The sequence below is a fragment of the Oryctolagus cuniculus genome, chromosome 14, assembly GCF_051225735.1.
Source record: "Oryctolagus cuniculus isolate XC-2025 breed Fujian yellow rabbit chromosome 14, ASM5122573v1, whole genome shotgun sequence".
NCBI classification, from domain to species: domain Eukaryota; kingdom Metazoa; phylum Chordata; class Mammalia; order Lagomorpha; family Leporidae; genus Oryctolagus; species Oryctolagus cuniculus.
Window position 1 is genome coordinate 94281759 of NC_142880.1, and position 27840 is coordinate 94309598.

Below are 27840 nucleotides of genomic sequence, written 5' to 3' on the forward strand. Positions count from 1 at the left end.
GCTTCCTTCCGAGCGCACTGTGCGCTCCATCCTTCACACACTGGACTGCTCTTCTGCCCAAGTGGACCCGCACTGCTGGCGCCCTGCAGCTCTGCTCCTGCACGCAGGCCTTCCGGTTCTCTGTAGGGACGCCTCAGAAGTTCATGGAAATTGTAAACCAAAGGTAAGTGTCTCTGGACACAAAAAAGTATTTGGAATCCACGCACAGTTCCTCGGATATGCATTCCCCATGAACTTCTGGAACACTGCGTGAGTTCCAAACTGCATGCCATCCGCCAGCCTACCAGTGCTCAAGAAGCGTGCGCCTAGGTGACGGCATACCCTCGGTGGGCATCCCTAATTAACACTACCCGTCGGGGCACCTGGAAGAACGCCTCCCGTTCCAGGCAACGAAGTCCAAACCTCCGGCGGGGTCCAGCACAAGCCCCAGTAAGCAAGAGAGCTCAGATGTATCCCCAGGACGGCCAGACCCCGAAGGGCCCTGAGCGCCGGGTGGGCTGCGCAGAGCAAGCATGCCTCAAGCCCGCAGCCGACTCCTCCCCGCGCGGGGCTCACGCCCACCTCACGGCCTGCTCGTCACACGCCCGGCGCTTCTCGCAGAGGGCTTCCACCTGCGGGCTCCCCGCACCGTCCATCCACCCCTTCTCAGCAGTCAAACCCACGGACCTCGCCGGAAACCAGCCCACCGCGCCAACCCCCGCTTTCGGTCCCTCGCAGCTCGAAGAGCCTCCCGGGCCGTCCCCGCAGGCAGACACCCTGCTCAGAGAGGCCAACCTCGCCGCAATGCCGGGTCGCGGCGCTGCCCGCGGTGCCCAGCACACGAGGCCGAGCGGCGATGGCCACGGGAGGCAGCCTCCACCGTGGCCAGCTCGGTTCCACCACCGAAGCCGACGACGCAGACTCCCGGCATCACCCGGCTGCAAGGATCTGCGCGAAAGGGCCCCTGGGGCTACTTCCACTGCCCCCAGGCCCCAGCAGAGCCCACCCCGCGGTTAGACACGTGACTGATTGCTCCACCAGCTTAACCTACCGAGCTAACTCAGCAGCGAGCGGGAGCGCCTCTCCAAGCCCTGGAAGCCCGAGGACCCCGACCAGACGCCTGACAGGCGATGACAGGCAAGCAAAGGCCTTGCCCTCGGGGAGGTCGACCTCCTTAGCATCCCACCTGTCACCCGGCAGCCGAAGAGGCAGCCCGGCCGGCACCCAGGCTGCGCAGGGGAGGAGTCCTCCAAGAACCCGCTCACTCTGCACAACTCCGTGCAGCGACTTCTGCGTCCCCAGCTTACACACGGCAAAGGAAGCCGCAGCGACAAGGACATCGGGGGGCTGCAACCCCCAGGAAGAGGCGGCGGCGCCGGCGGGCCCCGCGCTCCCGCCGGCGAGGCCGCGCCGCCCCCCGCGCCCGGGCCCCGGGGAGGTGCCTCACCTGCTGCAGAGACGCGCAGCCCTGACACCGCGAGAGGTCAGCGGCCGTCCCGGGGGCTGCCGAGTGCGTCTCGCCCGGCATCATGGTGCCGCCACCGGGCCCCGTGTGCACGCGCGTCTCAGGGACCCACGGCTTCGGCCCTGTCTTGCCTCCGCTGATGCCGCCGGGGCCGCCGCCTGCCAGGCCGCTTCCCGCCGGGTCCGGGCGGGTCCATCCGTGCACAGAGGTCCCCGTGGAGCTTGCGAAGGGCTCTCCGAAACGGAGCCGCCTCAGGCGCTGGCGAGAAACGCTACCCGGCGCGGCCCCCGAGCGCGACGCAGTCCAGCCAGGACCCCGCCCCGCCCTGGCTGGCCCCGCCCCCCGCCGCCGCGCAGGGCTGCCCGGGGCACTGCCTGAACGCAACGGGGAGACGCGGCGCGGAACACGTGCCCAAAGGACAAGCCAACGCCCGCAGAGGCGTCACGTGTGCAGTTCTTCCTTCGACGGGGTCATTTATTGCCAGCCTACCGTACAACAGGCTGTACGTAGACACCTAAAGGCACCCGCGGTGGGCGAGGTGCCCGCCGATGACGTATTATTCAGGCGCCCGCCAGAGTGGAAGGACCCCCGCGTCCCGGTAAGCAAAATGCTGGATTTTTATAGCCCTGTGGGAGCCCTGCTGTACCCCGGGCCCCTCCCGTGTCCGGGAGCGGGGGGAGGAAGGATACAGTTCCCGGCGCGCCGCGCGGCGGGCGGAGACCGAACGGTGCCTCTGGCCACGTCCGGTGCGATTCGGTGCCGGCTGCTCGGGCTCCGCCGCTAATGTCCGCTTCCCGTCAGTCTCGCTACTCTGGCGAGTTTCTGTGCCCATTGCCGCGGCGGCCTCCAGGGCCCGACTGTGGGCGCCGCCACCCAGCGAGGGCCGAGCGCAGCGCCCGGCAGAACCTAGTCAGGCCCGTTGGCCACTGGCCAGCCTGATAACCGTGTCCTGGGAGAGGGGCAGAGGGAGAGGCCTCGCGTCGGCTCGGGGCCTGGTGCTGCGGCGAGGACCGAGGTTTCCCGCTCGTCGGGAGGCACGGCTCGTCGCCGGCAGCGGCTTGCTCGGAGGCCCCGGAGTCCGGCCTCGCCCTCGGCGGAGCATCGCAGGTGCCGGGACCCTGCAGCCGGAAACACCGCTTTCGGAGCAGCCTGGGTTTTCTTGAGGTTTCTGCCTCTTTCCTTGCTTACGCTCTGGGTACCACGCACTGCCCGGTGGAGGGGGCAGCTCCGTCGGTGGTGGCCCGATTGGCGGGCTTCGGCGGCGGAGCAAAGGCAGCCCCAGAGCGCGCGGGAGAGGAGGGTCCAGGGAGCAGGCGGGGTGCGCAGAGGCAGGCAGGCCCGGTGACCCACCCGGCGGAGGGGCAGCCGCGTGGCTCCCGGTGGCCTCGCAGCTCCGACTTCTGGCCCCGGCGAGCTCGTCTTCACGGTGACTTCTCTTTGACGGAAGGCTTCCCAGGTGAGCGCTTCTGCCAGGGAACCGGGAGGAGGCGGCGGCAGCGCTGCACGAAGCGCCGGGGAGCTGGGCTGCGTGCTGCTGCCTCTGCCCCGTGCCCCTCCCTTCCGGCCCTCGGGGCCATGGTGGTACCTCGTCAAACACAGCTGCACTTGGACTGCAGTGAGTCTCCTTTGTAAATGCCACAACGCGCTGCACACAGTGGGTCTAAATGGATTCGCTGCGACTCGTTGGAGGTGCAGGGAGCGGGGCATCTCCCAGAATGAACGTGCAGTCGTTTCTGCCTTTCTCGGGGCCACGTCTCAACCCCCTGGGAGAGAAACCAGAGCCTGGTGCGCCAGGGCCGGGGCCAGCAAGCTTCCTGTAAAGGCGCCCAAGAAATGGTTCAGACATCGCGGGGCGGAGGCCCTGCTGCCTGCTCCTCCCCGTCATGGCACACACGACTGCGCCACCTGCTTGTCTTGGTCGTTTCTGCTCTGTGAAGCTGTTTTGCCAATGGGAAAAGCGTTCTGAGTGTACGTGCTGCCCGCTAAGAGCAGGGGTGGCTGCCTACCATCACGGCCTCTGATGGAGACCAGTGCTGGAGGATGCTCCCTCGTGACAGGGCCCTGTGGAGACAGAGCAGGCCGTCCTTCCCATCCCAGTGTAGAGAACTTGGCCGCGTTGCGGCCCTGCCCCAGGACTTAGAGGCCGCGTTTTAAAGGTGATGAGTTACTTCGCTTCACAAAGGAGATTCCAAACAACTCGCGGGGACTGTGGAGTGGAACCTATTAGCTGCTTGTAGGCAGACGTGACAGCGCACCAGAGACCAAGTAGGAAAACACACGGCCTGGCCAGGGCAGGAGCAGTAGGCGTGTGCAGGAGGACAGGAGGAGAGCGGGGCCCAGGGACGGGGCGGTGGAGCCGCCGGCGCCCGTTTGCCAGTCGTTAGGATGAGCTGAAATGGCCTCCAGGACGCCCCTCCCGCCACAGGGCCACCCGGGGATGCCGCCACTGCTCTCAGCAGCAGAGCTCACCACGGCCACCGCCATGGTTCATACAGGTCAAGGTGCGACTGTGCCAGTGGCAGGCCTCGGTCTGCAGGTGTATAGGATGCCGGAGCCATGATGTCTTCCGCTGAAATGTCAGGGAGAGGCCCAGAGGCCTCTAACAGCTTCCCCAGTCTGAGGCCTCCTGTCATCAGCAGCAGGAAGGCGCTAAGGCACAACCTCGCACAGGTAACAAGGAGAGGAGAGTTTTTCTTAAAGCAGCTGTTCTTGGGCTTCCAAGAGAACATTCGTGTCTCTCTGTCCGAGCTCCGAAGACCCGAAGGACCCTCTGCCCGCCGCCCTGTGCCTGTCTTACCCAGAGGGCTGGTCAGGGAATCTGCTGGGGCGGGCTCAGCTCTTGCCCCACACCCTCCTCACGGCTGGATACCTGGGAACTAAAGCTTTGGAATCTGACGCGATTGAGAGGGGAGTGGTGATTTGTCAACGCGCGCTGCCACCAGAAACCTAATAGGTTTAGTGAACGGTGAGGAGAACGCAAGGTGAAGCCAGCTGTCTGGAAGTTCTTACTACCTGCTTTGTGCAGAGCGATCCTCTCCCCTCCGGCCCCTCCCCACAGGAGAAGTGACCCTGTGACCTTTCAAAGGCTGGTGGTGGGGCAGGCATTGACGTAGCAGTTAAGCTGCTCGGGGCCTCGCCTGCAGCCCGTGTCCCGTGCCAGGTCCGAGGCCGGTCCCCACTCCCACTTCCAGTCCCTACCAGTGCGCGTTCTGGGAGGCAGCAGTGAGGGCTCAAGTACTTTCCTCTGCCAGCTGCGTGGGAGACCCGGATCGAGTTCCGTGCTGCTAGCTTCCGGCTGGCCCAGACCTGACTGTCCTGGACATTTGGGGACAGTCCCAGCAGATGGGATTGCTGTGTCTCTATCTTTCAAATAATGTTTTTTTTGTGAAGGAAAACCGTTGCGAAGCAATCAAACATAAAAACCTGAGAAAGGATTCCAGGAGTAGTTTGCCACTGCAGGGTCTGAATTTGCAGCCTGGACGCAGTCTGGCGCATGCCCACAAGGTGGCCCTCTTTCCCTGCCTGTGCTTTAGAAACGGAATTCCCCGCCTTCCCTGTGACACATCAGACCCCCACCCCGGGAGGGCAGCAGGGTGCTCTGGGCACCTGGTGAGCAGGGCATTTGTGGGAGCTTCCTCCCTGTCTACGTGTGGGTGCCGCCATGCTTACTCCTAAGCGGCCCTGGCTCCTGTTTTTTTCAACACAGCCTGCTTTGGTGAGGGCCTTTGTATCTGTCCCAGGGGTGGGCAGTTTCTGCAGCCCCAGCTGTCCCCTCAAGGGGCGTGGAGGTGGGGCTAGGAGTCCATGTGGGAACTTGGGGCTCAGTGCCAAACGTGGGTGATTGTTAAGCAGGTGTTTACAGGGCCGCCCCTGGTGGGGTGGGACAGCGCTCTGTTGTGCCCTGCAGGCTTTCTTAGCAACCTGTGCCCCCAGTGTCGGACAGGGAAGAAGGAAGGTGGAAGAGGGGGACCAAGTCCTTGGAGGGGAGTTGCTGTGCCAGGGCGTGGCCACCTCCCAGAGGAGAGAGAACAGCCAGTGAGACGCCACCAGGTAGACCTCCGAGAGCTGGGTGTGTGTCCTGGGTGGGAGGTGGAGAGGCTTGGGGCAGTGGGTGCTTCCGTGCACTGAACCATATGTTCACCAGCACAGGGGTGCTGTGTGCCAGCCGCAGACAGCCCCTCGGGGGAGATCCCAGGACCCAGCAGGACAGCTGAGGGAGGGGAGGAGGCCCAAGGTGTGCGCTGTCGCCAGGGCTGGGCAGGCGAGCTGCAGACAGGAGTGAAGTGTCGCTCTTCCAGCCCCACAGGGGACCAGCCGTGGGCAGCGGAAGGGCATGGCTTTGCCCGACTATGTCTGCAGGCCCCCATGGCAGCCGATGGCAGCCTCTCTCCAAAACCTGTCCCGTTTCCTCAGGCGTCCAGCATCTCCCCATGGCTAGCGTGCCCTGTCGGGTGATTGCGTTCCACCAGGTGAGCCAGCAGAGAAGGGCTGGCCCACGCGTCCGCCCCGTCCTCGTCACTTCCTGCTGACTCTCAGGCCCTGAGCCTGGGGCTAAGTCACTACCCCAGCCCCAGCCCTTTGCTCTTGCTCCGTCTTACGGGAGCTGCGTGGTAGCCTTGCCCGCCAGAGCCCTGTGCAGCCGGCCACCATGCTGGGAGGTGACCGGAAGACAGAGGAGGGCCCAGGGCTCCTGCTCTCCCTGCTTTCACGGGGCAGTGGCAGCTCACCCCTGGAGCAGCTTGGGAGTCCCACCTGCAGTTCCGCTGACCCTTGCAGAACCAGCTTCCCGGCCGCCTCTTCAGACCCCCACAAAGGCTGGACAGGCAGCTCCCAGGGCACAGACCCCAGCCCAGCAGGGCGCTCCCTGCCGTGGAGGGTGAGGCTCCCCTGGGTGCCCTCGCGCCAGCTGGTCTGCACACACTCCCTCTCCCGCTCTCCATGCCTTCTGCAGTGGTTGCTCCTGTCACTCAGCCCTCAGCCACGTGCAAAGTGCTCAGACCCTCCAGCTTGCACCCTGAGGCGTCTCGTGCATGGTGTCTGGATCACACATGATGCAGGGCTGGGATGTGGGCATTGGCTGAGCCTCGAACCAGGAGGGACGAAGCACACATGTGATTTCACTATTGTTTGGTTCAGAGCCTGCCTTTCTGACTGACCTGTCCGGCGCCTGAGCACTCGGGTGGGGGGATCTGCCTGTCGTATCCTCTGCCATAGCTCACAGCCCAGTGCCACGCCCAGCGCATGGCCTAGCAAGTGGCATTCTACTCGGTGAACTCGCTGCTTCCAGCAACTTGTTGCTTTACCGATGAGTAACTCGGACATGGAGGGACTAAGTGGCTCACTTTGTGCCACAGGGAGAGAGTGGCAGAGCTAGGAGTCTGAGCCCAGTGCCGTCCTCCCCCCATCTGGTGCCTGTACCCTCTCATGGTCCAGTGTGGGGGACTGGACTTGCAGAAATTTCCCTATCCAATGTCACAGGTGCAGCCCCATGGAAACCATGGCCTTGCACCTCCCGCCCCCTTTGGGTCTTTCCGGTGGGCCTGTGTGGGCAGTCCCTGTTGTCTACAGAACCTGGTTGAAATGCCACCTCCTCTCTGAAGATGTCCCAGCCTCCCCTCACCTCCACCCTCCGTGTTCCCGTCCCCTGTCCACACACGTCGCCAGGATCCTGGGTTCTCCAGTGGGGCCTGTTAGCATGTCCATGCTGCTTCCCAGAGCAGCTGCGTTGCAGTGACCCTTTGCAGTCACCTCTCCTTATTTATGCCCGCAATGTTCATTTATCCTGCAGCAAATGTTTACTGTGCTGCTGTGGAGCCCCAGCGAGGAGGAGATGGGCAACACGGGCCCCCACAGAGTTCAGGGTGCAGGACCTGCCCCGGGCTGCTGGCCTTCTCCCCAGTGTCCTGTGCAGCCCTTTAACCGGCCGGACCCTCACTCCCAGGCTGGCCTCTTCCACCTTGAAGAACCTGTGCAACAGGCCCAGCTTGCTGCTAGCTCCTCCCTACCCCAGCACCAGTTAGGTCATTTGTAGGACTGAGTGCAAAATGCAAGTGCAAAGCCAATCCCCCTTCTCAAAATGCAAGAACAATAAGAAGCCAGCGGCAACAGCAAAGCATTCGAGCAGGTGCGGGGCCCTTGGGCGGGCAGAGGCTGTTTGGAGGCACAGAGCATGTGCGGGAGTGGCCCCGCAGCCACCCTCTCTGACGAGGCCTGCTGGCCCCCAGCACCCAGGGGCTGTCTTCAGCTCCCAAGCGGGATCACGGGGAGCACTTGGGAGTGTGCCAGAATGAACACGTTTTCCCCATGTTGCCAGCTCTCGAAGCCTTGCTGTTGGGCTAGCGTGCAGGCCTGAGTGCCGTCTCACCTTCACCCGGCTCTTGCTCTAGAGGTGGCCACTCTGCTCCCTGTCCTGGTTCTGGCCACACAGGGTTGTGGTGCACATTGCCTCTCTCTCATGGAGCCTCAGGCTGACCGCAGGCCGCCTCTGCGAAGTCAGCACCCCCTCAGTCCCTCTTCACCGTCACCGGGAGGAGTGGTCTGTGCGAGGTTAACCAGAACATCTGAACTACATCCGTGGGCAACAGCTGTCACCGTCATCTTTGCACGGTCACTGAATATACGGGCAGGTGACTCCTTCACACGGTTGACACACAATAACCTCCTGGTAGCTTCGGCCCCAGACACCTAAAGAAATATCCTCCTGCATTTGCGAGCTTGGCGTGGCTGTGCTGCTCGAAGGACCTGAGCGGAGCGGCCCCCTGAAAGTGGGTCCTTGACGGCCTCTTGGCATCAGCATTCACAACACACAGATTCTCCTCGACCTCAGGGTGTCCCCGCTCTGGCGGGGCTGCCCTGTGCATTGTGGGGGCGAGGAGGGGGTCAGCACTATCCCTGCCCTCTGCCCACTGGACACAGAGCAGCCCACCCTGAGGATGACGCCTTGGGACCTCGCCAGATGTGCCCTGGGTGGGGGCGGGGGTGACACAAAACCACCCCTTTGAGAGCCACAGCCCTGCCCCGTGGCGGTTGCTGTCTTGTGGCTGGAAAGGGGACTACGGGGTCAAAGGGAGTTTGGGTTTTTGAAGGCAGAGGTTGCACATGGCAGCACCGAGTCCTCATCCCACACAACCAGCAGCAGCACCTGGACTCTGTCCTGCCTGGCCTGAGCCCTCTCCCTGGGTGCCCCCCACAGACAGGCTGCTCCTCCTGTCTCCTGGGTTGGACCCTTCCAGAACCCCGTGCCCTGGGGCTTTGTGCTGCGATCCCCATGTCTCTCCCCGAAATATTTACTCCCTGGAGTGTGGTGGGAGGAGGGCACTTGCGGAGTAACTGAGTTGAGGAGTGGATGCAGGCCAGATCACAGGACAGCTTGGACAGAAGGCTACAATGCTGTAGACCTCTGAAGAGTGTTGGGAAGTGGAGTGGTGCTGTCGGGGTTTCATGCAAAATGTTTCCAGGAGAAAAGGACTAGAAGGGGGGCCGGTGCTGTGGCACAGCAGGTTAAAGCCCTCGCCTGGAGCGCGGCATCCCATGTGGGCACTGGTTCTAGTCCCGGCTGCTCCTCTTCCCATCCAGCTCCCTGCTATGACCTGGGGAAGCAGTGAAAGATGACCCAAGTATGTGGGCCCCTGCACCCACGTGGAAGACCTGGAGGAAGCTCCTGGCTCCTGGCTTCGGATCGGCACAGCTTTGGCTGATGCGGCCATCTGGGGAGTGAGCCAGCGGATGGAAGACCTCTGTCTCTCTCTCTACCTCTCTGTAATTCTGTCTTTCAAATAAAAAAAAAAAAAAAGGACTAAAGAAGGCAACAGAAGTGAGGGCCCAGTGAGGGTTATCATCCAGGTCCCAGGCCTGGTCACCCAGGGGCGCCGAGAAGCAGAGTGTGAGGCTGGATGGTCACGTAGGTTGTATATTGGATTAGAGGAAGGACAGGATTCCAGCCTGCACCAGGAAGGAGAGACAATGCAGGGCTGGGGTGTGGGCATTGGCTGAGCCTGGAACCAGGAAGGACGATGCAGGGCTGGGGTGTGGGCATTGGCTGAGCCTGGAACCAGGAGGGACGAAGCAGGGCTGGGGTGTGGGCATTGCCCGGGCTGGCAACCAGGAGGGATGAAGCAGGGCTGAGATGAGGGGAGAGTGGAGAAAGGAGACTGCTCAAGTCCCACTTCTCCCGTGATTTATCCCTGATTTACCCAGCTCCAGGTACTTGCTGTGTCCTGGTGAATCCTGTGGTATTGACAATACAGCCAGATTCTTTTAAGATTTATTTATTTTACTTGAAAGTCAGAGTTACACAGAGAGAGGAGAGGCAGAGAGAGAGAGAGAAAGAGGTCTTCCATACACTGACTGGTTCACTCCCCAGGTGGCCGCATCAGCCAAAGCTGTGCCGATCCGAAGCCAGGAGCCAGGAGCCTCCTCTGGGTCTCCCACGTGGGTGCAGGGGCCTAAGGACTTGGGCCATCTTCATCTTCTACTGCTATCCCAGGCCATAGCAGAGAGCTGGATGGGAAGAGGAGCAGCCGGGACTAGAACCGGCACCCAAATGGGATGCCGATGTTTCAGGCCAGGGCGTTAACCCACTGCACCACAGTGCCAGCCCCGTATAGGTCATCAATTCTGAGATCCACATATCATCATTGTGTCTTCCACAATGCATATTGTAAGTTGGTTCATAAAACAGACTTTAATCCATCGTCACTGGACAGCAATGAGCACTGGGGCGTGATGGATGGGGAAGTACCATCCGGCCAGGGAGGGTGGAGAGCAGTGCTCTCTGCTCACATACCAGCTCGGTGTGCACGTCTCCTCCTCACCTGGATTCCAGATTCTCTGCCTCTGCAGCGGGGTGCGTGTTACTGACTCACGTACCCAGCATCCTGTGCGCTGCAGTGTCACTGATAAAGCACTTTGGTTTTCATTGATAAATAGCAACACGAAGCAGACAGCCTCATTTTCTTCAAGAAATATGTTTAACTCATGGATCTAACATTTGACAAAAGCAAAAGGAATCCAATACATTTCAGACTCGAGGAGCATGATCTATTGTCCTTGACCAAGTGGTACTAATTTAGCAAAGAAAGAAAATCCTTGCTCCTGCCAGATTTTATGTTTCCAACTCAGACTTATCCGAAGTCTTTACTGTTGGATTTTGAGGGGAGATTCCTATTTCCCACCGGGTTTAATGAAAATTCCACATGTCCTAGGAATGAAATGCATGGTTTCCTCATGCAACACCTCGCCAGAAAAGCGAAGGCTCATGTTAGAAAGCAGTGCGTCCCTGCCCGCCCTTTCTTCGTCTGCTGGGAACAGGCTGCACACCTGCTCCGGGCCAGGCACTGCTCTAGGCAGGTGGTGGTGGAGGTCCTGCACCAGCCAGGAAGCCTTGCAGGAGCTGCTTGCTCCGTACCGGGCCCTGAGGCAAAGCAATGGAGCAGGACAGGGCCGCGGTTGCTCTTTGCAGGAGAGCCGCTCTGAGTTTTGAGTTGGATGCGAAGGAAGGATTTTGCAGAGAACAGAGCTGTTAGGGTGGCAGTCTCCTGGGGCAGGGCGGTTTTGGCAAAGGTACCTGCCCTCAGATTATTGGCTCGGTGAGGGCAGGTGAGCCTTGGCACTGGCCCCAGGGAAGCTTGGCTGGAGCGTGGTGAGGAGAGCTTAAGCCAAATAAGGAAAGAGTTTGGGCAGCAAGGGCACCCTGTGCTTGGTGGGGGATCTGGTTTTCAGGGGAGAGAGCTTCCTGGGGAGGGATTCTCACCGTTCTTGGGGACAGAAAGAAAAATGCATCGAGTGCACTGGACAATGTATTTTTATGTGAACATAACGTGCAGACCATGGTGCTACAGGAAGCAGTGGCTGAGAGACCTTCTCTCTGGAAATACTAGGGGGCAGTGTGGTATTATGCAAGAACCTAGTGTCTTAGTGTCCAGCCACTCACTGCATGGCTTTGGCCAAGTAAGTGCTCAAACCCTGGAGCAGGTCTTGACTCGGACACCCCTCACATGGGGCCACAGGGTTTTTGTTGTGTGCAGTATGTATCTAACGTGCACGAGTGACAAGCAGGTGCTGAGTAAGTGACCAGTGGTGAACCATGAAGACCTGCATGTCTACGGCATTGCTGCAGGCTGAGCTCTCTGCAAACAGGCCTGCCCGGTGACGCAAGTGCTCTTCTCGCTAATTTACATTCAAACGCCGTGCTGGCTAGGATGGTTCCCGCGAGGCTGCTGCTGCGCCGACCGAGCACTCCTCTCCCATCTCCACGTCCACATTTCCTGCCCTGGGAACACACCCGTGGTGGTCATTCAGGCCGTGGCTTTTGGAAGTCATGCAGAGACAGCGTCCTGCGCCGACAGCTGCCTTCCCAGTGAACTCCCCGGGCAGCCCCCAGCCTCCTCGCCATTGCTCTGTTGGTGTCTGGGAGTGACTCTGGGTTTTCTGTGAGGCTGGGACTTCCTGGAGGCAAAGGCCTCACACCTTGGCATGCTCTGTTTTCAACTGATTCATTCAGGAGTTTTTGTTGGGCTGAGTGTGGAGAACCAAGATGTCTACACCCGTGGATTAACTCACTGTTTACTTCAACATCAATTTTCTGTTCCACTGTTCCGACCTGCATGACTTCACCACTGCGGAGGACTCCTTTCCAAGAAGATGAAACTCATAAGTAGCGTTACTACTGGTTTCAGTGATTCCTCCCAAATTCATTGCCATGGTGACCAGGCTGCAGAGTTTCTGAGAGCTGACTCTGGATGCCCCTGAGCCGGGAGATTTGTGGAGTGTATCTCTCCTGATCTTTCCCAGTGCTAATCCCACACTGGCCCTCATTGAAAAAACCTGCATCAAACTGGACAGCAAAACCCTCATATACGGCGTGTTGCTGTGCCACCCACAGCAAGGCTAAGCTGGTCCCAGGGGGGCCCATGAATGAGCAGTGCCCTACACAGCCTGTTGCTGTGCCGCCCACGGCAAGGCTAAGCTGGTCCCGGTGGGCTCTGTGGATGGGCAGTGCCCTACACAGCTTATTGAGGTGCCGCCCACGGTGAGGCTAAGCTGGTCCTGGTGGGGCCTGTGGATGGGCAGTGTCCTACACAGCCTGTTGCTGTGCCGCCCATGGCGAGGCTAAGCTGGTCCCGGTGGGGCCCGTGGATGGGCAGTGAGCAGCACACTTAGCTCTGCTCTCCCAGCAGCCTGTTCTGTGGACTTCTCAGGCTGGCATCCCCTGCATGGACACGCTAATACTCAGGCTGGGTCAGGAGCCCCAGGGGTCTCGTGCAAGGCAGTTGGACAGGTCGGCTGGGGGTCCAGGTGCCACTGTTTCCCACCACGGGCACCCTGGCCAGGCCCCAGGCACTCGGTATCTCTGGTGCTGGGCTGAGAAGTGACTTCCAGAGTTAGCCCTCCCTGCTTCGATTCCTGTCTCCTCGTGAGACAAAGGGGACATAGCAGATGTGATTAGGCCACAGATCGTGGGATGGCGAGGTCACCCCTGCCTGCTCGGGGAGGCCCTGTGATTAGGCCACAGATCGTGGGATGGCGAGGTCACCCCTGCCTGCTCAGGGAGGCCCTGTGATTAGGCCACAGATCGTGGGATGGCGAGGTCACCCCTGCCTGCTCAGGGAGGCCCTGTGACGGATCATGGGATGGCGAGGTCACCCCTGCCTGCTCAGGGAGGCCCTGTGACGGATCATGGGATGGCGAAATCACCCCTGCCTGCTCAGGGAGGCCCTGTGACGGATCATGGGATGGCGAGGTCACCCCTGCCTGCTCAGGGAGGCCCTGAGGCTGACCACAGGTGGCCTCGTAAGAGGGGCCCCCGTGAGGACGGAGGTGAAGGTGGACGCAGGAACTGCAGTGCCACAGCCTGGAGGGTGGGGAAAGGCTTGCTGGCGCCCGCAGAAGACGGAGTCTCCCTGGTACCCGCAGAAGACGGAGTCTCCCTGGCGCCCGGAGGAGGCGCTGGCCTCCCAACACCCGCGCTGCACCCCGTCTGGACTCCGAGCTCCTGGAATCAGGCTACACGAGGGGAAGAGCTGTGCTATTTCACGTCATGGAGCCGCGGCAGGTTGTTACAGTGGCCGTCAGACACTGACACACCTACAGCACACATAGAAACAAGACCTCTCTCCCAGGGATTTCAGAGGCTAAACCAGTTCATTTAGCTGGGGGTCAGACACACAGGACGCTGTCGGTGAGTACTGAGTACCCTTCTATCCGCATCTGACGCTGGGCTCTGTATCTAACTGCCTGACGCCCGGCCATCGTCTGCCTCAGCCCCGAGAGGAAGCAGCCGGCAGGGCAGCAGGTGCCCGGGGCACCCAGCCAGACCTCCGTAATTCCAGGGGCTCTTCAAAAACTTCACGGAGAGGTGTGCTAGGCATGGAGCTCGTCTTTTGAACTAAAATAAATTTATATTTTAACTCTATTTTCCATGAGCTTTCTGAAATTCTGTCCTTGTTATTGACTGCCAGGGCCCTGGGCAATACTCAGCTTTCTTTTCCATGCGAAAGATTCAGTCCTTAGAACTGTTAGAGAAAGCAAGCAATTGAGTGGATAATTCTAAACAGTAAAAAGTCCCAACATTATTTTTATTTGGCTTTGAAATAAACTACATAATATAAATGGCACTAGAATTATTTTCCTCATTGCATCTTAGTCTCATTTAATTCACTATTCCTTGATAAACAGCCCAAAACAGAAGACATGACTTGTGTTTGTAGTGAGTAGAGGAGGCCAGAAGCAGTGAGGAGGGAGGAGCCAGCTGTGGACACTGAACTGAGGGTGATGGACAGGTGAGGTCTTCGGTGTATCTGCGTCAGTCATGAGGTGGCTCGCAGGCCCTGTGATGACCAGGGTTCTCCCAAAAACAGAGCCAAAAGGACATAGACACATATGTGATAGATGCAGAGGGGTAGGTAGGTAGATGGCTGTATAGACAAACAGCTGGACAGACAACATGTAGATTCCAGATGATGGATATAAGGATAAAGATGGGCACTATTTATTTATGCATTAGAGTTGGCTCGTGCCATTGTGGGGCTGGCATCCTGGAATGCGCAGGGCGAGCCAGCAGTCGGGATTTAGGTAAGAGTGGGTAGGAGCTGCTGTTGTCGTTTGAGTCCAGATTCTACAGGGTGGTAGGCCAGGCACTTCTGGCCATGTGGGTTTCTGTTTTTCTGTCTTAAGGGAGAATTACTTCCTCTTTAGGAAACATCAGCATTTCACTGGGGTCATCGGCTCCACTCAGAGGCAACATTGTCAACGTTAATCACATCCAGGAACACCTTTACAGCCACGTGTCGCACAGTGGGGGCCACGGCCGAGCCAGGCTGCCCACGAAGCTGACCACAGCCTACAGAAGCAGCTACACACTTCTTATATTTGTTCATCTGCTGTATGGACGCCCTGAACAGCCCACTACAAAAGAATGAAAAAGGTGGTTTAACAGAAGTGAGCTTTGACCTGCAAAAAATTCACAAGCTTCTCTCAAATATTTTTTATTTTTAATTTTTTATCTTCTTAAGATTTATTTATTTGAAAGGCAGAGTTACAGAGGAGGAGAAAGAGAGAGAGAGGGAAGGAGGGAGAGAGAGAGAGAGAGAGGATGAATCCATCTGCTTGTTCACTCCTAAAAGGCTGCAAAAGTCAGGGCTGGGCCAGGTCAAAGCTCCTTGGCGGGGGCCCAGGCACTTGGGCCACGCTCTGCTGTCCTTCCAGGCCATTAGAAGGAGCTGGATCGGAAGTGGGGCAGCCAGAACACTATCTGGAGCCCGGATGGAAGGCCAGTGTGTGAGGCGGTGCCGCGCCACATGCAGTCCTCCCCGCAGATGTCTTGTAGCCTGTCACCAGATTCGTCTGAAACACCATCGAAGTTCTGTTTTCAGAGGCCGGAAAGTCAGGAAGGACGTCTACATAGTGAGCCCAGCTGTTGCTGTCTGCTGCACACGGTAGTGGGGCTCATGGGACATCAGATAAGCACCACGGCCGCCTGGACTGGCCATCAGCACGAGGACGGTGGCTGCTCACGAGATTCTGTGGGGTGTCCCAGGGTTTAGCTGGAGTTTTCTGTGCTTAGTACTTCTGTGTAACACTTGGTTTCTCAATGGTACCCCAAATATAACAGTTAGAATATCTGAGGAAGCGTGATCATGGGGTTTTCTCACTAATTCTTTTTGTCAAATTTTTCTGATAAAGTAGAAAAATCTTTTCTCAAAGCCATTTCTATAAAGCCTGATTTTGATCCTATAACATTTTCCTTAATTTTTAGAAGATTCTGATAAAAGTTTCTGAAGATCAAAGGTCTGTTAGCCTGTAGCGTTCTTAAAAAATTCTTTAGGATGTTTAATTCAGAAGAAAAAATATTTTCCAAAGCAGGTTTCCAAAGTTCCGCCTCCACACAGCGTTGTAGAGAGACGTGTTTCCTCTCCCACAGTGAGAGTGGCTGCCCGTGGCTGTCACTGGTGTAGGAACAACGGGCATTTCCCATGGCCTGGGGCCACCGCTGAGGCTGTGGCCCCTGCCCAGTGCCGGTGGCCTCCACCCACCTGCAAATGCACCTGTGGCCAGAGTGGCTGCTCACGCTCCGCAGCTGCAGCCCAGCTCGCAGGGCCTCAGGTCCCTTCCTGCCTCTGGCGGCAGTCGCGTCCTCGGTCTCGCTCCATGCACCACGCAAACTAACCAGGGCCAGGCTGGGGCGGTGAGGAGGGAGCACTGGGGACAGCACACGTCCTGCGGTCCGGCTGGCGGGGAGCACAGGAAAGGGGCAGCCGCTGCACCGGTGGTTGCCAAAGCCCCGACCTCTGGCAAGTGGCACAGACGTGGGCTGTGGGGCTGAGTGTCCACTGGAGCCCAGGGTGTGCTGTTCTCTGGGGGCATTGTGGGACTGTGATCACCCAGCTCACTCACAGAGAGCGCCTCCCTGCTGCTGACTTGGGGTACAGTTGCTGTTAATACTGCAGAGAATACAAGTGGGAAATGATTCGTGGAGCTGGAGTTAAAGGCCCTCTGCTGTGTCTGTTTAGCTCAGTAAGCTCCCAGTTTGCCAACGTCCTCGAACAAGTGGTCATTGTGATGACATCTCTCCCTCCTCCTTTCGCAAGCCAAAATACAAATTCACAGTTAGCAGTCCCTGCCTTGTGTCGCGGTTACACTGTAGTATATTGCTGTGTCAGTACGGTATCCTGAATGATTCCTTGAAATCTGAAGACTTGGAAGCTTGGAGTTTTGAACTTCATTTTTTAGTTCAATGGTTTGTTCTTAACCTCAGTGACAGCAGATACACGGAGGAGGTATCTGACCGACCCACCCACTCGTGTGCCCTGGAATTTGCTTTTATTTCATTAGATCCCTGGTGTGGGCCATGCTTAAATAATTTGCCAGTTTGCACACTAACGCTGGAATGTACTACAGTTATTTGGGCTACAGTGTCATCAAGGCTACTCCTCAGACATCACCAGGAACGCACCTGCAGGCCCCTAAGGTTGGGTTCATTGACTTTACAAAGGAGGCCTGAGCCCTGGGGCCCACAGGGCATCTCAGTAAGAGGGTGTTAGAGAGCACTCATAGGGTTTGGCTCAAGTGGGGTGACTCGGGGAGAGTGCAGGGACACAGGTCGTGTTCAGGACTGAATGTCGGCTGACTGTCTAACTCCTCTACAAGGTGGGAAGACAGGCGTGAGGCTAATGCTGTCACTGGTAAACAGTCATTCACGTTACCCAGCACAGGGGCGTGTTGACTCAGGTTTTGTTGTTGTTGTTGTTCTGTTCTAGAGAGGGAGAGGAACAGAGGGAGAAAAACAGACAGATGGACAAAGAGCTCCCATCTGTTGGTTCACTCCCCAGGTGCCTGCAACGGCTGGATCTGGGCTAAGCCAAAGCCAGGATCAGGAACTTAGTCTTGGTCTACCTTGTGAGTAGTAGGGACCCGATTACTCGAGCCATCACCTGCTGCTTCCACTGGTGAGCATTAGCAGGAAACTGGAGTGAGGAATTGGAGGTGGGGCTTGAACACAGGCACCTTGGCACGAGATAGGGGTGTTCTAGGAAGCAGCCGAACTGCTTGCCCAAACACCTGCATCGATTTGTGGTTTTGACAATGCTCTTGCTTTGGTTTATGTCCAGACAGGGTTGTGAGGGTCTCTGTGCTGGCTCGTGCCCTCCTTTGCAGAGTGGCCTTGTCTGATGTTGTGTGCTGTGGCACTCTTCATGGTGACAGGTGCACGCCCTGGCATTGTTGCGAGTGCCACACCCACTTTTCTGTCTCTCTGAAAGTTTTGATTCATAGGCGCAGGATAATCAAGGGCTCCCTTTACCATTAATATAGCGATAACCACAATACTCAGGGAGAGCATTTGGCTTGTGAATTCTCCCTGGAGAAGGAAGCTGCCTGTATTGGTTATCTGCTGTTGGACGGCAAATTACCACAAGCTCAGTGACACAAAACAACATATGTCACTTATCTCATAATCTCTTTGGTTGTCGCTCCCCCTCTTCGTGGAGGAACGACACTAAGCCCTGCCTAGGCTTCATATCCGAGTCACGGCACCATTATGTCGCTCCCCCTCTTCGTGGAGGAGCAACACAGGACCCTGCGCTGTTCTTTCGTCTGCTCGGCCCTCCCCGGGTTTGCTGCTGGTTCTTCCCGGGTTGGCTACTATCCCTTCCACCTCCGTGGAAGGGCAGTTCCCCCTGGCCACATTCCCCACTTCCGCAGGGGAGCGGCACACCGCCGGCCGGCTTTCTCGGGGGCTGCACGGGTTCCCTTAGATGTTCCCCATAGATGTTCCTGGTGCATGCCGTCTCTCTCCTCCTTTATAGTCCTCCTCCGCCAATCCCAACTCGGCTGCCCACACGCCGAGTACGCTGCTCTCCTCCAATCAGGAGCAAGTCCTACAGTTTATTGGTTGAACTGGAGGCAGCTGTGCGGAAGCTGTTTACTTCTCTCCCAGCGCCATATTGTGGGAGAGCAGATGCATAGAATAAGTCTTAATTCCAGTAACTCAGTCTAGTCCGGGTTGCTCCCCACAGGAGAGCAGATGCATAGAATAAGTCTTAATTCCAGTAACTTAGTCCAGTCCGGATTGCTCCCCACACTTGGTGTGTGGCCCCACTGTGTCTTCTGCTTTGGTTCTCGCTGGGCTACAGTAGGGTGTTGGCCAGGGCTATGGTCTTGCCAGAGGCTCAGCTGGGGAAAGACCCCGTGTCCGGCTCTCCCCTTGAGGTTGCAGGACTGACGTGTCTTCTGTTGGGGTGGGCGCAGTCTCTCTGCTGAAGGCGGCCCACAGTCCCTCCCTGTGGCTCTCGCGTAGACCACCTCGCGGGATGGCAGCTTCCCGCTTCAGAGTCAGCAAGGGGAGTCTCTGCAGACTGCGAGGCAGGATACTCTCCAACATGTGACATCACGTTTGCCGTAGTCGGACCCAGAGGAGTCACAGCCCCACTCACGCTCAAAGGGAACAAGTCATACAGAACATAAATCACCAAGGAGGGTGTTTGCCGCATCCCCTAAGAGACTATTAATCATCCATATCAATTCTTAAGATTTTACAAAATTCTGAAGATTACATATAGATAATCAGATTATGTGAACAAATATAAATAAGAAAATCAAGTCAGGCCAACACCATGGCTCACTAAGCTAATCCTCCACCTTGCGGCACCGGCACACCGAGTTCTAGTCCTGGTTGGGGCGCCGGATTCTGTCCCGGTTGCCCCTCTTCCAGGCCAGCTCTCTGCTGTGGCCAGGGAGTGCAGTGGAGGATGGCCCAAGTGCTTGGGCCCTGCACCCCATGGGAGACCAGGAAAAGCACCTGGCTCTTGCCATCGGATCAGCGCGGTGCGCCAGCCGCGGCAGCCATTGGAGGGTGAACCAACGGTAAAGGAAGACCTTTCTCTCTGTCTCTCTCTCACTGTCCACTCTGCCTGTCAAAAAAATTAATTAATTAATTAAAAACTGTTTAAAAAAAAGTCATTCCTGATTCTTACTCTTCCCAACACAACGGGGATCCCTTTTCACCCTTGAGTGTGCTGCTAGACCCACTTCTTGTACCACCTGGCTCCTTTACCATGACCGGCTGCCCAGCATGGCCAGTGGCCCTGCAGAAATGGGGTCTGGGACTCCCTGTGTTACCACAGGCCATGGTGAGGAGGCCTCCATCTTCGCCGGGGATAGACACACTTCCTGCCCTTTCTTCTCCCCCTTCATGGAGGAGACCAGTGGTCAGCTGGGCGGGTAGATCCTTGCATGTGAAATTTTTGTATTTTGGTCATCACACTGTGTGTGGGTGGGGGCAGTGCTGCTGGCGTCTGGCAGGTGCAGCCTAGGCATGCAGGACAACATCCCACAGCACCCCAGACAGTTCCCAACCACAAATCATTGTCCAGCCTAAAATGCCAGTAGTGCCGGGGCTAAACCTAGCACAGTAGCATGCATCTCAACAGACTGGGGATTTTTGGTGACTTACAGAAGTATTCCTTTCTCTCATGCCTGCCTTGCAGTTCAACCTGATGCAAATAAAGAGTGCAAACCATGTATTTACAAGAATTTACAGATCCGGTATTTTTAAAATCACAGAGCAAATTTGGGTAGAGACTTCGATGCGTTAAGAGAGCAGGCAGACATCCCATGACTCCCAGGGTACAGGCTAGAAATCAGCTGAAGAGCAATTGGGCCTTCAGGGAATCAGTAAATTATGTTATCAAGTGAAGGGCCAGAGACGGCCCGAGCTGAGAAGCCGCCTGAGAGCCGGCAAGCCGGCCACCTCCGTCCTCCGGGAGCAGCAATGCTGGCCAGCCCCCGCGTGCTCACGGTCACACACCAAGACCTTGCAAGTGCTTTGACGAAGATGTTTCTTTGGGCCTTTTGGGGCCCGGCACTTGGACAGAGGTTTACCTCCATGTTCCTTGTGGGTGCCCGTGATCACTCCAAGGCGGTAGCACGAAGTTGTCAAGCAGGGGACGGTCTCAGCATCACTCCCGTGGTGAGACTGGAAACCATTCATTCCTTGCAAAGTCGCAGGGTCAGATGCTGAGGGATTCGTAGGATCAGAACACTGGGATTCCCTGGACACTGCCTGTCCCGTAGTCTCATTCCATGGATGGGAAAATCAGAGGTCGGGGGCGGAGCCACTGTTGGAGGTGGAATTTAAACCAGAAGACCCAGCCTCTCCAGCTCCCGGCGCTCTGCACGAGGATGCCGGGCCGCGACTCGCAGGCCCTCGCAGCAGGCGTCTCCTCTCCTCTCTGGACAGTCAGCAGGAGCTGTCCTCTGCCAGCTCAGCCACCCAAACTGGCAGGCCTCTGGGGCGATGGTGAGTGACGGGCGGGCCAGCCAATCCAGCGCCGACTTCATACGTAGTGTGCACAGCTGGCAGAGTTAGTGCGTGGTCTCCAGAGGTGTGCACATTGGAACAGACAGTGAGAGACAGGACTCCTTACTGACAGAACCACAGGCTCAGCACAGGGTAAAGGAAACACACGGGCACGCACACGAAGGACTTGGTGGAATCTGGAATCCAGTGACAGCATACATTTTCCAAGAACATTCTGAAGGCCTTTCGGATATGATTGAGAAACACATAGAAGAGTAAGTAGCAGGATGTGTATATAAACATGTAGTTTATGCTTATATACCACTGTCTATGGAGACATACAAAAGTCAATTCTTTCCCCAGAACACATGAAACATACAATGGTTTTTACGACTGTAAATAGTTGATTAATACTTTCCTGGTCATATGAGTGCCACCAGCATAACGACATGTCCTAAATACCAATGTGAACACGCACGGACAAGTGCATAGTATCGTCTGGTCTGAGAGGCGCTCCACTTTAAATCCCTGTGGAGTGATCACGGGGTCTCAGCCTGGGCACTGCCGGCGCCCGGGCTAGCGTGTTCTTCCTGGGGGACACCGACCTGTGTCACCCACCCCCTTCCTAGCTGTGAGAGTCCACACAGTCTCCTGACAGGGACAAAGCAGCCCCGGGCTGAGAGCCACTGGTGCCATCAGACAAAGCGTCCAAGCGTCCTCACGGCTAGCTTCTCCCCTCCATCTGCTTACGTCCACAGGGTCCAGTCCTGGAAGCCACGTTACTGCATGGAGAAACAGGCACTGATGTGAGAACCTGGGTCTGTCTTTGCCAAATTTCTGTCAGAGTATAACTTTTAAAAGTTAAAGCATGACTCTCAAAGAAATGTGCAGTGCGCCTGTGCCTATGCGAGAGAGTTATTTACCTCTACTGAGACGGCCAGCAGGAAGCGAGGCTGGCCCAGGGGAGAGGGCGGGACGGCCTGCCAAAGCCTGGAAGAACTCCCGGAGGAGGCTGTGCTGCGCTGACTCTGACAGTCCTCTCTTCCTGCATCGCCGCCAGGCGAGAGCTGGGTGCCTCGCCGTTCCTCTTCCCTGTGCTGGCGTGGACTCCGACAGGGGTCTGATGTAGCCTAATCCGTGGGAAGTAACAGCTGTAAAGTCGTGCTCTTGCTGCTTTTCAGGTGTTTTTTTCTTGCATTGTCTTCCAGAAATTTCACAAAATTCACCCTCGTGTAGCCAAACTCTCATGAAGGATTAGCATTTACTTACGTATTTATTTCTTGATTTAAGAGACAGAGAGAGTGAGCTCCCATCACTCCCCACGTGCTCAGGACAGCAGAGACTGGGCCAGGCTGGAGCAGGGGCCTGGAGGTCACCCAGGTCACCCCTTGAGGAGCAGGGATCCAACTGCGTCAGCCCTCACAGGCTGTGCTCCTGGGTCTGCGTTAGCAGGAAGCTGGAGTTGGCAGTGGGGCTGGGACTCCAACCCACCCACTCTGAGAGGGGACACAGGCATCCCGGCCAGCGCCTTAAGTGTCATGCCAAACGTCGGTTCCAGGATTACCCTCCTTCCTTGTTGTACCCTTCACACGATATCACATTATTTAGTTTCCATTGATTTTATTATGGCGAGGTGGTCTGTGGGGAGCAACTCGGACTAGACTAAGTTACTGGAATTAAGACTTATTCTATGCATCTGCTCTCCCACAATATGGCGCTGGGAGAGGAGGAAACAGCTTCTACGCAGCTGCCTCTCGCCAACTTGAGTGATGACCTCCAGGAGCTGATTCTGCTCCTGATTGGAGGAGAGCAGTGTACTCAGCGTGTGGGTAGCAGAGTTGGGATTGGTGGAAGAGGACTATAAAGGAGGAGAGAGACAACATGCACCAGGAACACCTGAGGAACATCTGTGCAGCCCCCGAGAGAGCCAGCCAGTGATGTGCCGCTCCCCCGCGGAAGTGGGGAAAGTGGCAGGGGGAGCCGCCCTTCCACGGAGGTGGAAGGGACGGTAGCTAACCCGGGAAGGACCAGCAGCAAACCCGGGGAGGGCCGAGCAGACAAAAGAACAACGCAGGGTCCTGTGTCGTTCCTCCACGAAGACGGGGAGCGACAGTGGTCAAATGCATTTTCGTGCGTTTCCTGGCCACCTGTCCCGGGTATAGCGCTTAGCGTACTTCATGCCCTTTCTCCATTTTCCCTCTCCGGGAATTCAACTTTTTCTCATTTGTGTGTAGCTCACATATATTTACAATACAATCATTTATCTTTCACAAGTGTTTCAAATATTTTTCTTGGCCTTTTCACATTTGTTTTTCTTTAATATAGACATTCATACACAGACAAGTCTATCAAGCGTTTTTCTTTTTTAGCAGTTTTACTTCTAGGATTAAGTAGAAAAGTTCTTTCTTAATCTTTTTGAAAACATTTCTTCATTTTCTTGTTGCATTTATTTGGGAGACAGTGAAGCAGGGACCCAGACAGAGGCAGACAGATGTCGTCTGCTGCTTCATTTCCCAAACGCGTGGCTGGGCTTCGGGGCTCAGGATCCTCCATGCGGGTGGCAGGAATCCCGCCACTTGGGCCGTCTCTACTGCCCTGCAGGGTGCTCAGCTGCAGGCCTCTGGGCCGGGGAGTGGCGCTGGGACACAGACCAGCCACTTGATATGGGATGTGGGCGTCTCTGGTGGTGTCCAATCACCAGGCCAAACATCTGCCCCCGTTAGTTTATTCAGAGGCCATTATTTTATACTTAAACGTGTTTCAAATTCCACTGAAACTCATTTTTATAGGAGAGTTGGCCAGTTTTCTTGACTCCGGGGATTGCATACTTCATCTTTTGAGGTCACACTGCTCATGGGTGATGTCCCTGGGCAGGAGGCTGCTCCTGGAGTGTTTATTCCTCTCTCGCCATCCGCCCGTCTCCATCCCAGCCCGCGGAAGAGGAAATTACTGTCCCTAGGAGCACGCTGCTCTACCCAGCACAGCAGAGCTGACTCTAAATGTCACGTCCGTTATTTGCAGATGGAGATGGAGTTCCCTCCGACAGAATTTGGGTAAGTAAAAGGGTGTTGTCTTTTGAAGGCCCATCATTTTTCCTTCTCCTGTCAGGCCCAGGCTTCTCCCCATGAAGAAAGTGTTTTCCTAGCGAGTGTTTTGAGGGCGTGGATTTCCCTGCGTGTATTGCGGGCAGTGCCACCTGTCGGGAGTGTTCCGACGAGGTCGTCGTCTTTTGCCTGGAGTCCCTGGGAATGGTTAGGCCCAGGGAGCGAGAAGGTGACCCACGGTCGTGCGCTGGACTGGATGCAGAGAGTCACACAGCCCTGCAGTGGCTCTGCCTTTGCTGGCCTCTACCCCAGTTTTCCAAGCTGAGCCCGTGTGCTCCTCTGCTCCAGGGAGCCCGGGCCTGAGCCAGCCCTTCGTGCAGGGTATCCACGCTGTTTGTGCTGCCCACCCGCGGGCCCCACGGTCACTGTCAGGGTTCAGAGCACTGTGGCGATATGACTGCCACATGCAGGTCACCTTCGCCTCCTTTGGGGAAGGCCCCAGAACACAGGACTGGTGACACTGCACTTGCTGTGTCCCCAGAGAGGCCATAAGTGGTTCCGTGATCACCCCAGCGGCTCAGAAGGGCACAGCTGTGGGGCCCGGGGCCTGGGGAGGCAGCCAGACCACAGCCACATGTGTGTCACCGGAGGTGTCCTGTATTGTTGTCAGTGTGTGGTTAATCTCTCACACTGTGGGCATATAAGCACAGAGAAAACACAGCACACATCACGCTTGGTTCTGTGCGTGGTTCCAGGCACGCACTGAGGGGGTGGGACACACCCCTGCAGGGAAGGGCTGTGACCGTGCCCGGGTTCGTAGTTAGCACAGTAACTGGGAGACACTTGGTGTATTCTGGGTGGGGGAGGTAAGAATCTTGGGGCTGTTGTAGGGCCCTCCCCCCTCACTTCAGTGACGGTGGGAGCACTGGATGGGTCTTTCTGGGCTGCTAAGATGCTCCGAGGGTGAAAGGGAAATTGAAATGAGCCAGAAAGGATCTGATTGGAATTTGAGTTAACAAAACACATCAGAGCCCCCGAGAAGCTTCGAAGAGGCCAGCGCTGTGACCTGCAAAGTCTTTTCCACGTCTGGCAAGAATGTCTTCCTCCCGGTCTGCCCCCGTGCGGCAGTGCAGAGTCTGTACCGTGGTTCAAAGGTTGCCTTTTGAAACGTGAGTAGTTTTGTTTGTTTTCATCTACTTAAGAGAGAGAGAGAGAGAGAGAGAGAGAGAGAGAGAGATCTGCTGATTTGGTCTCCAGATGTCACAACAGCCAGGGCTGGGCCTCCATGCAGGTCTCCTCCATGCGTGGCAGGGGCCCGAGCACCTGAGCCGTCACCTGCTGCCTGCCAGGATGCATTAGCAGGAAATGGGCACCAGTTCTGGTCCCGGCTGCTCCACTTCCTGTCCAGCTCTCTGCTATGGCTGGGAAAGCAGTAGAAGATGACCCAAGTCCTTGGGCCCCTGAACCCATGTGGGAGACCCAGAAGAAGCTCCTGGCTCCTGGCTTTGGATCGACGCAGCTCTAGCCGTTGCAGCCATCTGGGAGTGAACCAGCGGATGGAAGACCTCTCTCTCTCTTGCTCTCTCTCTCTCGCTCTCGCTCTCTCTTTCTCTCTCTCTGCCTCTGCCTCTCTGTAACTCTGCCTTTCAAATAAATAAATAAAATCTTATTTAAAAAAAGATTGTATTTCAAACTTCATTGTTGGCTTATGCAATAGACTTAAAAGTTTATATAAAGATAGAATTAAAAAAGAAGTTTATGTTGGTGCAAAATAGTTTTAAAAATCCATGCATAATTCCTTAATAAAATGTATTTTCCATGGACTTTTTGAAGGCCCCTCGTCTTATGCTCAGTACATCTGGGGCAACTTAACTTCTGTTCTTTGTGGGGCAAAATATAATTCACCTTATGTTTGCCTTAGTAATAAATCAAAAGGGACCCCCCACCCAAATCCCACATGCTAAGACACTGTGATGTGAGCGCCACATCCCTACCAAGCCATCCTTCCTCTCCCTCTCCCCTCCCCCTTCTTCCCCCCTTCTCCTCCTCCCCCTTCCCCATCCTCCCTCTCCCCTCCCTCTCCTCCCTCTCTCCTCCCCCTCCCCCTCCTCCTCTCCAGTGCTGCTCCCCACCTCACTTTCTGCGCTCTCCATAGCAGGTTCGCAAAGGTGGCTGGCTTGAGAAGTTCCCAGGGACATCCTGGCAGACACGAAGAGCAGGCCTGGGGATTCCCTGCAATCTGGTGGGTTGGTTGCAGCTCTCAAGTTTCAGCCACGGTTGGCTAACCCTGGAGAGATGGCCAAGTGACTGTCCCCCCTCAGCCTCCACCCAGACTCCTTCCTGCAGGGCCTGCCAGCTTTCCTCGCGGCTTCTCCACGAGAAGCAAGCTGAGCCACTCTGGGGGTGGAAGTGGAGCCCTCCTGCATTGCTCCTGCTGGAGCGAGGGCCCGGGCGCCAACGGGCTCCTTGCCCCAAACGTCCCTCGGAGCTCTGATGTCATAGATAAACCAAGCTCTGAGACCAAGGCTGAGGCTCATTTTCTAGAACAGGCTGTGTTAACATTATTCAGCTGCCTGGTTTCCATTTCCGACCACTTCCCAACTGTCTACTTAGGAGTGTTTGAAGCCAAACCCATTCATTCTTTCCACCATTTCCTGGGGGCTGGAGCAGTTAATGATGGTCCTGTGAGGAGGAGAGAGGGACACAGATTAGAAACAGCCAGAGAGTGATGAGAAACAAGAATTATAAGTTGGAAGAGAAGGGCGAGATACTAAGGAGCGTAATCTGAAACATCATACTTGCACCATTACCGTGGCATGGCTGGCTTCACTGGCACGCTAAATTTATCTCACTGCTGGTCCACTGTGAGAAATAAAAGCTGTGAAAATCTGGGGGCATCCCAGGATTTCTCAATAGCTGCAGGGGTCAGCACATGGGCCACAGAGCGTGGGGTGACTTGAGGTGCCCAAGTGGTCCTGTTGCCCCATGAGCACGCCAGCCCCGTGACAGGCTGTTCAGAGCCCAGCGGCTGACCAGGAGCCCGCCTGTATCTGCTGAGAGAGAAGCAGATGCGTCTCTGGGCCACGTCTATTGCACGATCTTCTCGCGCCAGCAGGCTCCAAGTCTCAGGGCAGCAAGTGGCAGCTGCTGAGGTCAGCTCTGGCCCACACGTCCCTGAACTGTGCCCACGTGGATGTCCGCAGACCTCCCGTGTCCACCTCGGTGTTCCTGAAACCCTGCCCTTCTCGCTCCTCCCACTGGGAGGTGTCTGCACGTCTCCGCAGCCCCCAGAGCTCCACTCCAACCTTGGGACATCCCACGGGCTCTCCTGCCCTAGGCTTCCCTCCTTCTGGCCAGGCGCTTCCTGCCCTGACCAAGGTGACCCACAAGCCCCGCCCCAGAGTCTTCTCCCTGGTGGTTAATGTTCTCACTGGGACTGGGAGAATGGGTTGAAACTGAAGAAGCGTCGGGTTGGAGCCCTCTAGTGGTCTCTCATTGCACTGAAAACCAAGTTTCGTGTTGGCCGCCCTTAGGGCCTGTGTTCTCGGATGCTCACGGCCCCTGCTGGCCAGGGCGCTGCTTGCCTTTGTGGTCAGTGATCAGACTCAGCCCCTGCCCACCTGAGGGCCTTTGCAGGTCCTGGCCTTCAGCCTCGAGGTGAGCCCTCTCTCTAGACCACGCGCGGCTCATGGGTGTCCCCTGAACCTCTGAGCCCCTCCAGAGAGGCTGCTGCCATCCAGGGAGTGGGCGCCCAGTGGGATGACCACCCCCAGGCACACTCAGGCTGCCGTAAAGTCCTCCTAACGGCACCAAGGATGAGATGAGTGACCTCCTTGAGATTTCAGGAGGCTTCAGATTTAAGCCAAGAGCTGGGAGATCGTGGGCCCCCAGTTTAAGTCATTTCGACACCAGCGGCCCGACACTGTGCAAGCTGGGTGGAGGCTTTGCCTCTGTGCTTCCTGCGAGGGGCCACTGGCCACGTGGGACTGCTGCGACACAAATGCAAACGAATTAAGCCGACATGCAAGTAAAACCTTCACTTGCTGAGCGACACTGTT

General features: G+C 56.8%; 2 protein-coding genes across 6 annotated transcripts in view; one reads left to right on the forward strand and one right to left on the reverse strand.

The window, feature by feature from the left end:
* ICE1 (interactor of little elongation complex ELL subunit 1) overlaps positions 1–1561 on the reverse strand; it is a 61216-nt gene extending 59655 nt beyond the window's left edge. Inside the window, exon 1 of the mRNA XM_008251200.4 lies at positions 1427–1561. Coding sequence (XP_008249422.4) covers positions 1427–1510 — 84 coding nt within the window. The 5' untranslated portion in view covers positions 1511–1561. The remainder of the gene's footprint in view (positions 1–1426) is intronic.
* The window catches only part of LOC138845212 (uncharacterized), a 45216-nt gene continuing 18884 nt past the window's right edge, over positions 1509–27840 (forward strand). Inside the window, exons 1-2 of one of the 5 annotated variants that reach the window (XR_016220881.1) lie at positions 1794–2042; positions 23760–25761. Coding sequence is in view for 1 of the 5 variants with exons in the window: in XM_070056859.2 (XP_069912960.2) it covers positions 1509–2042 (534 nt within the window). In the remaining 4 variants the exon portion in view is untranslated. Of the gene's footprint in view, positions 2043–11500; positions 14631–23759; positions 25762–27840 lie in introns of those variants that run through there. The other 4 variants (XR_016220879.1, XR_016220878.1, XM_070056859.2 and 1 more) reach the window with 4 other exon arrangements.